This window comes from Micropterus dolomieu, linkage group LG02 (assembly GCF_021292245.1).
Source record: "Micropterus dolomieu isolate WLL.071019.BEF.003 ecotype Adirondacks linkage group LG02, ASM2129224v1, whole genome shotgun sequence".
Classification (NCBI taxonomy): Eukaryota; Metazoa; Chordata; class Actinopteri; order Centrarchiformes; family Centrarchidae; genus Micropterus; species Micropterus dolomieu.
Window position 1 is genome coordinate 29,797,754 of NC_060151.1, and position 14,921 is coordinate 29,812,674.

The following is a 14,921-nucleotide window of genomic DNA, read 5'->3' on the forward strand; positions in this document are numbered from 1 at the left end:
GGTGTCTGGCCATCCTGCCTGTGTGAAAAGAAACCTCAATCAGTACTAGTCAGTTCATTTACAGTAAAAAAAATTTATCTATTATCATTCAGTGTTAAATTTTTTATAAGCACTTTAATGTTGCACAGTTTGCTCATACATGACAAAGAGCTCAAGATCACATTCATGTCTTCACTAAGTGGCCAACTGCACAGAGAAAAGAGTTGCTGACAAATTAAATCAGCATTATTGTTGATAATTGAGATTTGAAATTCCTTCCTGTGGTGCCGTCACACTGTGGCAGATACCATCTAATAAACCCAATAAATATCTATCTAATAAATAATTTCAGTATTTTTAAACCTGGGCTCTATTTCACATATTTTGGTGTTGAAAAGACTAGAAAGTACAAAGACTTTTGGAATAGGTGCAGCATGCATGTGCAGAGTTGCAATTGGTGCCCTTTGATGCCCAAAGTGCTCTTTTGTCAATGACAAATTTAATTAATCAATTAATTTTTTAATTTGGAAAGGTCCTTTTGTGAAGGCAAACTACTAGTAAACGACTTAATAATAATAATTTAGCAGTAAATAAAATGACCCACATTTTGACCTTTCTCCTGATGACCTCATCCGTGACGAGCCCTCCAGTTCACGCACCGTTAGTGATTCAGCAGCTCTGCCTACAGGACACCGCAATGTGCTTGTTGTAGGTTGTTGGATGTATTTGACAAGAAAGACGCAAAGAGAGCAGCACAGTAGTAAAACATAGTGTGTCTTAAAATAATTAGAACAACTTTGGTAAAACAGGTACTTATTCCTCCAAATTATAGCCTACTTATCAGCCTTTTTTAAAACAATCATTTAAATCTGAACAGTATTTGAATAGATTTAATAGCAAACCTATTATATGAACTAAATAACTGGAAATACATGTAACAATGTCAGTGTCAATATAAAATAAATAATATTCCTTACATCAAAGTAAAGAGTGAAGAAGAAATGTCCCTATATAGATGTTAATGTGAAGGTAAATGCTGCTCTGTCATGATTATTCTGGGCCAACAGAAACAACACACACACAACTTTTTAGATTTATGATTAGACATATAGTCAATCAAAATCCAAATATATCTCAGATTCATAATACAATATTGCCTATAGACACCCACACACACCTGTCTATAGATTTGTCTCCCTCTTACCCCTGCCTTGGCTAACTTAGTCCTTTCTCCCAGTACTGTTCCCTTCCCAGATTATTTCCCTCTTATTTTCTCATAGCCTTGGCAGCAGCTGCAGCGCTATAGCAGGTCAGTTATAGTGAACCAGTCCCAAATACTGTCAGCAATCTTTATATCTTGTCATGGTCACATATTTGTTTAATTAGCTAATATATATCCCATGTTTGTTATAATATCTCCAGTCACAGATCACCACCAGTAGCAGCAGCAGCAGCGTTCCCAGCAACCCCTCAACAGCAACTGTTCGCTGTAAGTTATCTCAGCCCACCGTGTTTTAAAGCTAGATCTGGGTATTCCCTGTGTTTTATTTTTCAAAACTGTGTCACAGCATTTGTTGATGTATCGATACAGAAGCATCTGTATACGCATATAATCAAGGAATACATAACAATATATTTCTGTATCGATATTTGGAGAACAGCCCTATTTAAATCCTTCTTCCATGTGCCGCTTTTATACTTTGAGCCCCTGCCCTTCCAAAGGTCTCTGCACGGCCCTGACGTGCAGTAGATGCTTCATACACCAGACGCAGACCGGCTGCAGCGGCTGAAACGTATTTCCCCGGGGCAATTGCGCCTGTCAAAATTACGTCCATCTCAAGGTGGCGCTGTAACAATCAACTTTACATTTTCACAGTTATCTGAAACAGCTCGAGTCAAAATTCTTTCATCATTTTCACCTTTCAACTCGTCTGTATCTGGTCTTCTGCTATAAATATTTCTAAATCTTTACTCAATTTTCCCCAAAACCTATTTTCAACTTCTCATTAGAAACCACTGGGCCAAACTCGCAACATCAGGATCATCTACGGATGAAATTTCAACACGTAAGCCAATCAGTTTTTCCCTTGATAACAGTTAAAGAGTTGCATAGCAGATGTGTGTTGCTCACATATTACAGCGCCTGTAAAAGGCTTTTATATTTTACAACATTGAATGAAAAGATTACAGTCGTAGACCTTAATCACTTTGCAGAGATCTGATTTCAGAAACTAGCATGCACTGGGGCAGTTTGCAGCAGAGGGTGAAACGGTTGGGACATCTGGAGAGAGATCCGAGTAGAGCTGAGGTGATTCGGACATCTGGTCAGGATCCTCCTGGGAGCCTTCCGTTGGAGGTTTTCTGGGCACGCCAGAGACCCATGGGTAGACCTAGAAAACCCCAGAGGGATTACATATCTCATCTGGCCTGGAATCCGCCAGGAGGAGCTGGAACATGTTTGCAGATCATTTCTTTAATATTTCAGATTTCACAGCAGCAATATCTTGTGTGAAGACGGACGGAGAGGAGAAGAATAAAGTAAAACTCAGATGTAGAAAACGTGAAACATTTATTTTATCACAACAATTTCAAACATCTGTGTCTCTGTATCTTTACTTGTGCAGCTGAGAAAAGGTTTTTTTTTTTGTGCAGGAAGACGGAAAACTGAAAACCAGCTTAAAGAAGTAAATCTGCTTCCTTCAGTTGTTTTCAGTGTTTTAGAAACTCACAGAAAATCAGACTTTATCTGGATTGAGTCAAAGCTGGATTGTAATCGTCACATTTAAAAACAGAAGGAAACATTTAATCAGCTAATTCTGGCTAAAACGAATTAAAAAGTGCAATTAAACATGAGACATCAGAGTTAATATCAGGCTCCAATAAGACGAGCGATATATTTGCACACTGCTGTCAATACCAAGTTACAGAAAGTCTGGAAAAACAACTATTACAAAACAAGACTTTATAATCAACAAGTACAAAACACAAATTTAGTTTTTGCACAAAGAAGCAGCACCAGACTCCACTCATAAAAACCAGAAAATAACCAGTAAAATCTCGATTTAATGATGTTTACAACAAAAACTGCTCCACCCACCAATCTCTGCTGCAGCGCTGCAGTTTCCTACTCTTTTGGTTGGCGGCAAACGCAACACTTTCCCACATTAACTGCAGCTCCTGCAGTGCAGTTTTTACATAATCTGATTGAGTGAGTAATGTGATTGTAGTCAGCAGTTCGTTCCCTCTCTGAGCCGCAGCATGGATTACAGCACGGACTGATGATCAATACCAGATGGCACACATGAATTAATAATCGCTGACCTCAGAGATACAGATGATCAAAGAGGAAATTTGAAACGAAGCAGCTGATTCAGACTCAAACATACTTCATTACTGGTCCTACTGGTGGCCCTTACTGGTCCCTGGAAACACGGGACAGAAACCAAAAGGGGCTGTTGCTCTGATGAATTTAAGAACTTTCCAAACAGCTCCAGCATGAACGCTCCGTACAAACAACTTGACAGCCGCTGTACTTTTAATACAAATCAACATTGTACCCTTAAACTTTGAGAGTTAAAACTTAAAGTGCTTTTTTGTCATTTTAAGACATTTTGACCTGTTTGTGTTGTTTTTAATGAGCCCAGTTTGGATGATGAATCAGGATCAGTGAGGTGCAGAGAAACATGTTTATGTACAGTATATTTATATATTTATGTACTGTTTTGCTACTTGTACTTCGCTAGGGCTGAACAATTATTTGAAATTTTTATTGAAATTGCAATACCGCACTTTTTAAATCACAGAAGCCGCAATATGTGTTGAAGGTGAAACTAGGGCCAAAAATGTTATCACGATAAAAACAATTCATAGCATTCGATATCGATAATTATCAGGATAAACGTCAAATCGCTCTTTCTTTCAAGTTCAAATGCAGATTTTTGCTCCTGAGTGAAAACTGAAGAAACCAGATGGTTAATGTAAATGAGAATAATGTAAAAATTATATTTCTCTCTAGTATCGCAAATAATATTGCAATTATTATATTAATTTAAAAAAATGGGAATTAAGAGATTTTTTTCAAAATAATTCAGCCTCACACATCTTACTACATCTCAGAGCGAAACTGTACTCATAACTTCTCCACATTTATCTGACAGCGATTCCTTAAATTAGGATTTTACAAACAAAGCATGTGAACAACTTCAATAAATAAAAAAAACCCAACAAGTTAGAAAAACGTTCAATTTGGCTGAAGCAATAAAATAAAATAAAAAATAACTCTCTCTATGGGGCCATCCTGCACAATAAGTATTTACTTTTGATAGTAAGTATATTTGTATAATTCTACCTTTAAATAAAACTGTAAATGCAGGACCTTTACTTGCAACACAGTATTTTTATATTGCAGTTTTGCTGCTTTTACTGAGGAGGGGGTGTGAGTACTTCTTCTTCCACAGCTGGTTCATGCTGCAGGTTTAACACTCAGCGCCCTCTACTGACATCGTCTTTAAAAAGCTTCTGATTCGTTTTCTTTGGCTTTTCTCTTGATTTTATAACTTGGATTGTGCGGGTTAAAAGTACATTCATCTCTCCTAAACGCATTTATAGATTCCCTTTCTTCCTCCTGTAACTTTCCCTACAGGAATAAAGTTGCTGTGGTTGATGTTGATGTTGCATGCGACGTGTCTGAACTGAAGTTAAACTCTTGGCAGAGCAGCAGCCGCTCTTAACACACTGATCTTTTCTCCATCCGTGAACTGGGACTTCCCTTCCTGGTCAGTAGTCCTCCACCCATCCGTTCTCCAAAATGAAAGCATCAATGACTTCTTTCATGGCCAGGTTTGGGATGAGCTGATCTTGGGTCAGAGGAGTGCGCGTTACGGGGTCAAAATGGCCGACTCTCTGCAAGAAAACAACAAACATGTCTTTTAAAAATTTATGTTTATATATAAGTAGGCTGGTGTAGCAGTTTGGGGAACACGTTAACAGGTTTAAACTCGTCTTTTCAAGCATATTTTTACCTAAAATCTTTCCCTTAACTTAAAAAAATTAGAGCTTTAAAAATGAGCAGTAATTGTCTCTTTAAAGAAATCCTGCTCCGTTTTTTTATGTTCCTGTTTCTTGCGTTTGTTCCTTCACGAGCACGCACACTGTCTTCGTTCTTTCTGTATTTAAGTTACAATATAAATCCAGTTTTATAATTATTTTTATTTAGTTCGATTTCAATCACAGTCGAGATCAAAGTAGCTCTTCAGGGACTTTCTGAAGGAAGGAAGTGAGCAGTGGTGGAATATAAATAAGTACATTTACTCAAGTGCTGTGCACTTAAGTACACATTTGAGGTACTGTCTTCTTTTACTCGAATCTTAATACTTCTTGCGCGCCACATCTCAGAGGGAAATGTGTGTTTTACATCACTACATTTATGTGACAGCTTCAGTTGCTCTACACATTAAGGTTTTTAACACAAAACCCATGACGAGTTTATAAAATCTCATTTTTGTTTTGTTAGAAAAACCTCCCCAACAGTTTATTAATTATTCTTGTGACAGAAAATGAATGGTTGAAGCGTTTTTTTCTGGATGTTGCAGCTTCTCTCATTAAGATTTGCTGCTTCTTCTCTGATTATAAAAACTTTAATGTTTGTTAATAACGTTGAGCTTTGGACTCAACAAGCGCTGTGAAGGAGTCTCTTTGGGCTCTGGGGAACTGTGACGGCAGAATCTTTACAAACCAAACAGTCTGTGGTTTGATGGAGGAAATAATCAACAAGAATCATCAGCTGCAATCTGAAACTAAACGGGTCAGAAAGAGCTGCAGCAGCAACATCCTGCTGCACGTTACTGAGGAGGAGTCTGAGGAGAGGAGACGTGACAGTACTGTTTTAATACTTCAAGGACATTTTCCTGATTATTCTCTAAAAAAAGGACTTTTACTTGTCACAGAGTATTTTTTTTGTGTGGTACTTTTACTGAAGCAGTAAATCTGACACATCATCTTAGTAACTCTGGGGGAGGAGTTTTTACCTGTAGGTGCTCCTCGATGTCTTTTCTGTCGTAGGTGACTCCACTGGGAGTGATGCACGGCTCTCGCATCAACTCGAAGCTGATCTTTCCACACAGGAAGTCTGGGATCTCTCGCTTCTGTCGAAAACACACAACAACAAACACTACATTTAACTTGTGTTAACTTTTCGGGCAAGAGTGGACAGTAAGTTATGTTTTTCTACATCCACAGTTTGGATTCCTTTTGTCGCCTTCGGGTGATGTTTGCACGTAAGTGAGTCGTTTCGTTTCCATTCATCAACACTGACCTTCCTCTTCTCGTCTACTTGACAGAACAGCTCCTCCATGTCTGGAAGATACTTGTCCTGCAGAGAAACACGCCTGTTTTTAGGTTACAAAATCCTCAAACATGAACCGGTTAAAACATGACTACGACTGAAGTAAACACGAAATGCCAAGGATCAAATTAGATTTCAGTCGGTAGTAAAATTAAATAAAAAAAGTAAAATTCTTCTTTCTATATAATAAAAGATCGATACTTGGCTTCTGTGCATCGATACGGTATTGCCGCGGAAAATATCACGATACTGTGCTGTATCGATTTTTTCCCCCACTCCTACTAATACACTGGACATATGAATATGATGAGAATATGAATAAATGTATATGATGACTCCAGCAGGCGGTCATTATGTGACGAGCTTTTTGCCTTATATAGACCTTTTAGTGTTTTGAACTGAACTAACAGGTGCAGATCTGAGTACAGCCGGTTGTTCCTACAGATGATCTTTAGGCTCCACACAGTGTTGAGCAGTAAGATCCATGCAGAGGCGTCAGGTTTGTGTGTTCTCTGTTAATGTGGAGGAGTGATATAGAGGATACCTGTTCCACACACTGGGCCTTTCTCATTTCCCAAATTTGTGCCTCCTCGATCCTCGACCCCCTTGCGTCGCGTCTTAGTCCCTCCCACCCGTGATACGAGCTCGAGGATTCGAGGGAACGGGCGTTTAACGAAAAGAGATGTCCTTTTTCTCGGAGCGTCATTTTAAAGGTCAGTTAAATCTGACCTGTTGCACAGCTGCACCATCTGTCCATCTGTCAGAGCAGCAGACCAGTTTTTGGCAATAAAGGCTACAGATCGTATCTCCAGAAAGCCGCTGTAGTTTTGCAGGTGATTTCTTTATTGTGTTATATTGATGGATGAGTGTTTTTACTTTGATGATCAGAGAGGATGTTGTCAAGTCATTTAAACGTTTCCATCCGTGCAGTAAAGTCAAAACAAAAGCCTGCAGTAATAAACAGACAGAGAAAACTCATAATCATTCATGCCAACAAAGCTAATGAAAACAGAATTACAACTTACGAATACAAGTCCTGCTCCGGCCACGGGTTGGTCCTGCTACGTGTCACGCATCTTTTAATCATCACAGCGGCTGAAAAGACTTCCGCAAAGGATACACCGCTGTATCCTCGCTTACAGCTCCTCCAGGCAGCCTCCTCGATCCTCGCTCCTCGAGGTGCATTTTAAGAACTGAGATGTCCTTCAAGATGGAGCGCGGAGATCGTTTCCCGGGTCACAGGCTCGAGGAGGCGCAAATTTGGGAAATGAGAAAGGCCCACTGTCTGCCAGCTGCAACTCTGGCACTACTAGTAGAGTCTGAACGGAGGCGAGTGAGCTGTGATGAATTTGAAGCGGTTAGTATTTGTACGTTTCAAACACTGCAGATTTTAATGTCACTGGGCGTCACTAACATCAGTCAACTAATATAAGTGTTTGTGATGCGGTTCAAACTGCAGGCGACAATCTGGTTCATTTTTAATAAGAACACAAGTGTCAGCAACAGCAGAGCAGCTGCAGACTGAGACACGAGAGCTGCAGGCTTTTATGTAAATATGTACATTTCAAATGTTGATTTTTACATTAATTACATTACACACACACACACACACACTTAATGTGTATTGAACTGAACAAAGTAATTTAAAATCAGCTTAATGATTCGAAATCTAAACTGCATTTAAGAAACTCAAACTCGTTTTTATATGAACTGTTATAACTATAAAATGTATTTATTTGTTTATCTGTTTTTTTTTTTTATCCCATTTATGTCTATTCAAATTGTGAATTATTTGTAACTCCATAAAATACTGTAACTAACAAATTGTACTATCTTAATGTTGATATGCTAGTTCACGATTTAACTATAACTATAAAGAGTACTATAAAAAAGTACTTAGGCCACAGGGAAGGGTGGATGGGGAGGTGAGGTTTGATGGAATTAATAATGTATTTAATTAGTAAGATGTATATTTTATTTATCTGTAATTTTGTATTTATCTTCTCTTTATCTTATTTTGATTCACTACAATTTCTGAGGAGAAAAGAGACCAGTGTTTTGGGGACTATGTCTTGTTTATGATTATTTTGTCTTAACCCTCCCAAAAACAATGTAAAATGAAAAACCAATAAAACTTGGGCACAAAAAAAGAAACTTAACCTCAAACACTGGAAATCCATTTCCCCTGCTACACGACTACACTGGAAAAATAAAAGTTAACTTAAAAATAAAAGAACAATACGGACACCTGGGGTGATTTTCAATTTTAAAAATGATTTTTAAAAGTCAACAAAGCTCTCGTAATAAAAGAAAAAAACCTACATGTTTTGTGTGGATCTCATTCAGACTGTGTTGAATTCTGCCGTCGTCTGACTTGTCTTCTTGCTTCTGCCGGCAGCCCTCCAGCTCCCTGCAGATTAAACAACACACACTTCAATTTAATTAAGGATCAGGAGTCCGTCTGGGGGAGGAGAAAGCACCTGATCTATTTCAGCGTGTCACGTTTTCTAGATCGACGTGCCTCTTTTTCTCAGCGTGGATGAGTTTGGTGAGGTAGGCGTGCAGCTCGCTCTCCTGGTTGATCCTCCTCTCTTCCATGTTGTTCCACCGTTTCTTCTTCGCTATCCGCAGAGCGCTGGGAATGTCGTCGCCAAAGTTCAGCCGCTGCTCCTTTGCCAGGTTATAAGCTGGAGAAAAACAATACAAAGGTAGAAGGTACGATGTAGATGGTAGGTTTACTTGTCACAAGTTGTAAAGTGAAACTGCGTTTGTAACTCCCTTCTGCTACAGAGCAGACAATATACAGTAATTTAAAAGCAATTATAGAAAATGGTAAACAGAAATAAGCTATCAATGGAGCAGCGCTGAGGATGAATTAGAGTCTAAGAGTCTGATTGTTTGGGGGGAAAAGCTGCTCTGCAGTCTGGTGGTGCTGCAGCAGACACTTCTATATCTCTTCCCAGAAGGCAGCAGGGTGAACAGGCTGTGGCTGGGTGGGTACTGTCCTTTAATATCCTTTGGGCTTTGCGTAGGCACCTCACCGATATCACTGATGCTCTGGAGATGGGTACCAATGATCTTCTGAGCAGTTTTAATCCCCCTGCAGCAGAGCCCTCTGGTCCTGGGCCGTGCACATCCCATGTTAGTGATGTTTCCAGTCTGGACACTTTCTGTTGCTCCTCTGTAAAAGCTGACAGGAACTTGGCGCGGGAATTTGCACTCTGCATTAGCAGATACCCAAAGTCCAGGTACTGGTATCCGTACCGGGACTAAAAAAGGTAAAGATTGGTGCATCCCCTGTTTACTGAAAAGCAAATTGTCACATTTGAGAAGCCGAAATCATTAAGAGTTTAGCATTTTGAAGCTATTTTCATTTATCAAAATAGTTGCAGATGTTATCAACTGTTTCCTTTTTACATTGCATCATTTTTCAAAAGTTCTTCATATGTTTTGTGTATATAAAATCTGAATTTGCAAAGTAACTATTAACTAAACCTGTACAATATTTCTCTCTGAGTAGTGGAGTAGAAGTAGAAAGTGGCATGCAATGGAAAGTACAAGTCACTCAAGTACTTCATTACATTGCACCACTGCTAAAAAACGCGGTACACGACCAAACAGTAGACGTACACAGTTAAGAGGCGAGCTGGTGAGCACAGCGGAGCGTTTAGCAGCTAAAGATATGGAGTTTAGACGATGAGGACTTAAATTCATTAGGTGACACAAACTCCACTTCAACTGGATGATAATGTTGCTCTGCGCTTGTTGGATGAGGAAGTAGGCATCTAACTACTTTCTAATGTGTTATGGTTAATGCAGCTTTAGATGTCGCTAACAACGCGAGTTAAATCCCACGTGCCTTTCTGCAGGTTGCCGATGGCTTCGTCATAACTCTCCATCTCCAGGTGACACTGGCCCATGAAGAAGTGAGCTTTCACCGACTGGCTGTCCAGCTCCAGAGCGAGTCTGCAGTCTGCCAGGGCTTTGTCGTACTGCTGCAGCTTCACGTAGCACAGCGCCCTGTTGGTGTAGAACGCCGGGACCGCGGGACTGTGGGTCTAAAAGAGGGGAAAAGACCAGACACGAGTACTGTAAGGGGGCACCCATCCAACTGTCTCTCTCTCTCCAGATGCTGAACACAAAACCTCAACTCACAGTACAGACACCTGATCCTCTTGCCAAATCTAAAATCTGATATTTCCTGCACTGCAGACCGGGGCAGGAAACGAGGCCCTTAGTCCGGTTTGACTCTCGTCTCTCTGACTTTAATAACCACACTAGCCTAGGTCCGTCTCAGTTTGTCGTAAAGCTGTTGACGTATAAAGACAATATGTGAAAAAATGTAAGCGTAAGGGAAGGACTCAGGCTCTCAGTATTACCATTAAGCACAATACTAAGATTAAAAAGTGTATAATTTTAAGAGACATCTTTAGGAGAAACTCCCGTATGTTGTATTCACACAGCAGTTGCTCTTTAAACGTTAAATTGAACATACAGCAGCAGACAGACAGTCCTGGTCCTTACTATAGCTTTGCTGTAGCAGGCAGCGGCCTCCAGGTACTTGCGGTTCAGAAAGAGGCGGTTGCCCTGCTCCTTCAGCTCCTGAGCCGACACCGAGGCGCTCTTCTCTGGACTTTCTGACATCCTGTCCACCAGGCTCGCTGCGCCGGCGGCAGCTGCCCCTTCACTTTGCTTCCCTATCCTGACGCTCGGATCCAACAGGCACGACAGGAACTGAGACAAAAACATCGAAAACAGATGAAGCTGGTGTCATTTAAGAGCTCGAGGAGAGCAGTTAGTGCTGTGATGTGACGTGGGTCGAAATCCTGACTGGAAAACTGACATCTAATGCTGCGTTCCAGGTAACGCGGAACTCCAACTAGAAAAAGTACTGTGGAACGCCACTTGAAGTCGGATTTCCTACTTGTGAACTCAGGGAAAAATATATGTACCCCAGCTTCACGAGTAGCAGCTGAATGACGTCACAAAGCAATGTCAGCGCCCACGGAAGCACACTGTAAATGGTGAAAAGGTTCATATTCCCTTCTAATGGGTCGAACAAGGTGCGATGAGTAGGTGGATTATTTATCATATTTGTGTAAGGAACTGTGGTTTTTTTTGATTAACTTATTGTAATTTAGTAACTTAGTTGGAAAATGAGTGTCGTGAAAAAAAAGACTTTATTGATCGACTTAAATAACTGTATTTATTACATAAATTCTGGCAAGACCAACGGCAGCAAGTCTCCAGTGTTGTTCATTTCTCCTGTTTTGCAGGTTTTATTATCCGTCCACACGGCCTGCAACACTTCGTTCGTGGACTATTATTGTACTGACTGATGTAAGCCAAATTAGTTTGCAATATTTGTACCGACTTGTGGACTAAAGCTTACATTTAGGGCTGGACCATCCCTTATTTATGCTGCCATAAAGGCCAAGACTGCAGAGAGACTTCCCATGATGCACTGAGCTCCTCTCTCTTTCCTTCTGTTCACAACCTCATCCATTAATGCATGTTCACTTCTAGTCTTGTGCTTTCTCGTCCTTCTATCCTCAACTATTACCACTCCTAATATTATCATCATCATTAACATTACTATAACTGAATTAAACTTGCATGATGTGCATACAGCACAGGTTGTGGACGTTTGTTTAAAACGTGCATTTGATTTTCAATAAAAATTCTGATATGTTTTAGCAGCCTAATTATATAATTCAAACTAAATTATTAAAAGTAATTAAGAGCTAACTGTTAGGTGAGAGAGAGGAGTTTTGGGGAGGTGGGTTTAGCTGGCTGGAACTGGAAGGACAGGGTTTTCTAACATGCATGAGGGGCCAGCTGATGAACATTTAACACCCCAAAACAGTCACACTAAGTTACTGCGTAGTCAGGATCTTTATCCCACCTGTCTTTAATGTGTTAACTTAACGTTACGTCTTTGTTTCTATCGCAAGACAAAAACTTAGCAGCTGTCCTGTGAGAATCACAGCTAACGTGTAGCTAACGTGTAGCTAACCGTAGCTACCTTTCTGACGTTTATCACCTCTCCAATTTAATTCCTAATTTATCATTTTTATCCCCTAAAGTGTCCGAGTCGTAAAGTCGCTGCAGCTTTTGTCACACAGTCTAAGTAGCGTTAGCGTTAGCTGCCACGATGAAGCTAACAAACACAATGAAACATTATTTCACCGAGCTATTAGCTCCTTAACACGCACGTAAAGCTAAGCTACATAATCAACAACATTATATTCACACACCTGTGTCGGTGCTGTTTGACGATGGATCCTTCGTAGCTGCTGTTATATAAAAATGAGCTATAATCGTGTTTTAGCTAGGTGGCTAACAGCAGCAGCCAGTGTTTTGGTTTTCATCTGTGACGTAAAGCGCGTCATCAGTCCTGCCCACACATTCGGCAAATCTAATTCGACGGGACACGAGCTTTGAGTCAAAAGTCCCGCCCCCTTACTCTGCCTCTGATTGGCTACCTCTAACCCTAGTCCCACCCTTACGCTGACCTTAACCAATCCTAACCAACCGAGCCAACGACTGTTAACCAATCAGAGGCTGAGCTGTCGAAAATACTCGCCCAGCGATTATGATGGACGTTCAAAACAACCTAATTAAATACATTTAACACAATAAATCTTAACAAATATAATAGATACGCCAAAGATAAAGAGCTGCACATGTTTTAATGGACGAAGTTTCACAACAGCTTTCAAATATTTGCATAGTTTTATATGTTTTCTCTAACAATGGGATTTTGATCAGTAACTATCTCCTTTAATAAAGTAAAGTAAAACACAAGAATCAAGCATAAGGTTCATAAAGTGCTAATGCTTTTTCACACAGCCAGCCTCCACTCTAAAAAGACTTTATTTAAATATCCTACATGTTTCACCGTTAGGTATTAAGACTGCAGTACGACAAAGACCATGTTTGTGTTATCACTGTGAATATTCTCGGCAGCCAGTTCAGACACAACTAAGCTAAGTTAACTTCTATTTATCTATCACCAGTGCAATTAAGACAGATTGGACCTGAAGAGCTGTGATCTGAAAAGTAACGGTAAAACATAAAGTGCATCATGTGTTCACTCATAACACCTGTTGTACATGTCTGTGTGGAGGAATGTGAATCTTCTGCTTACGGATTGGACATCTGTTAGAGGCAGAGCTGCTCTGAAGACAGAAATAAATAATCTCACTTTGAGTTACAGGCTCAGTTCACACACTTACCTGTGCTGTATCTGCACAAACAAAACAGGACGTACTATAAAGCGTCTGTCCTGCAATGTTTTTCACTGAAAGAGTTATAAAATACAGTATTAAGCAGCAGCGCACAGAGAATGAACCAGCCGGCCTTCGAGTTAGATTAGTGCACAACTTTATTTTTCCTAATCCAGTGAGTTATAAAATACTGGCCTCTCAAAAGAAGTGAAGCAGAGAACGCTCGTTTAAATAAGTAAAATAAATAAAATATGTACCAGAATATGTTTACATGGTTTAATTTTCAAGAAATACCATATTTGTGTTGTAGTACTGCACATTGCTGCAGCAACTATTTTCACCCTGTGTGTTGAACAGTCCGTTTTAGCTACGGAGTGAAGCATCTCACTTCTATTTGATCTTTTTTGGGAGTTGCACGTGCGCAGTTCCTACGTAATAACGTCTTGTGCTGCAGCTCAGTGTGTTTCTCCACCAGTGTTTTTAAATAAAATAAATGCTGGACTGCAATCCAGCTGTATTCAGGCAGTTCAGGGGCAGAGTTTTCTGTGGGAGATGGGAACTCTCTTTTGGCTTTTTCACTTTGCAAACCTATTACATGCACAAAAAAGATATCTAACACAATAAAGGGTAAAAGCCAAAAAGCAGAGTATGACCTCTTTAAGATGCAGCACAAAACGTAATTTAATTAAAAATCAGTTTATGTTTATTGAATGTAAGTGTGTAACAGGCAGGTTCTTTGATGCTCCTGCGTAACGTTATAACGCCTTTCAATGAGGTGCTCGGTGGCTCACTTATTATTCAAGTATGTTACTGGCACCTGGTTTAAAACACATTTCATTTCATTCTCTGCATAAGCAAATAACCGGTGTTGCACTGGGACATACAGTACGGGTGCTTTAGAGTACAACTTTTACATACTTTGGCAAATGATATGTGGGAAGTGTGGTTTTTTTTTTTGGCTGTCAAAATGAACATTTAAAGATATATTATGTACCTTTCCTGCATTAAAATGTTTAAAAACCACTATGTTATATATTTTTATGAGCTGTGTACTTATTATCGCCAAATGTTTCAAACAATGTTCAAAACCAAAGAAATCCGTAGTTTGAATCAAGGTAACGGCGCGTTTCATTTGGTCGCCTGTCAATGGCATCATATCCCCTATGTGTCGGAGTCTTTATCCAGTTTTCAACCAGATTTTTATGATATACTTTTTAACTATATATTTTAGCTGGATGAAGGATTTTAGTCATTGGACATATGTGAAGAAACCGGTCCAGTTTCCACCAAACCGCATCAGAGATTTCAATGTTTTTACTGGTTTAATTCTCCGGGTCTGTTTATTTTGGAGAGGAGCCCTCTGTAGATAA

At 39.8% G+C, this 14,921-nt stretch overlaps 1 protein-coding gene across 1 annotated transcript; it reads right to left on the reverse strand.

Moving 5' to 3' along the window:
* Positions 1-2,531: 2,531 nt before the first annotated feature.
* On the reverse strand, positions 2,532-12,710 carry LOC123962061 (E3 ubiquitin-protein ligase CHIP-like). The gene is made up of 8 exons (XM_046037959.1): positions 12,580-12,710; positions 10,847-11,056; positions 10,182-10,380; positions 8,844-9,009; positions 8,645-8,732; positions 6,293-6,349; positions 6,006-6,122; positions 2,532-4,881 (listed from the first exon to the last, which is right to left on the reverse strand). Exons 2-8 carry the CDS (start codon positions 10,964-10,966, stop codon positions 4,756-4,758), a joined length of 873 nt encoding a protein of 290 aa, XP_045893915.1. The 5' UTR covers positions 10,967-11,056; positions 12,580-12,710; the 3' UTR covers positions 2,532-4,755.
* Positions 12,711-14,921: the final 2,211 nt, after the last annotated feature.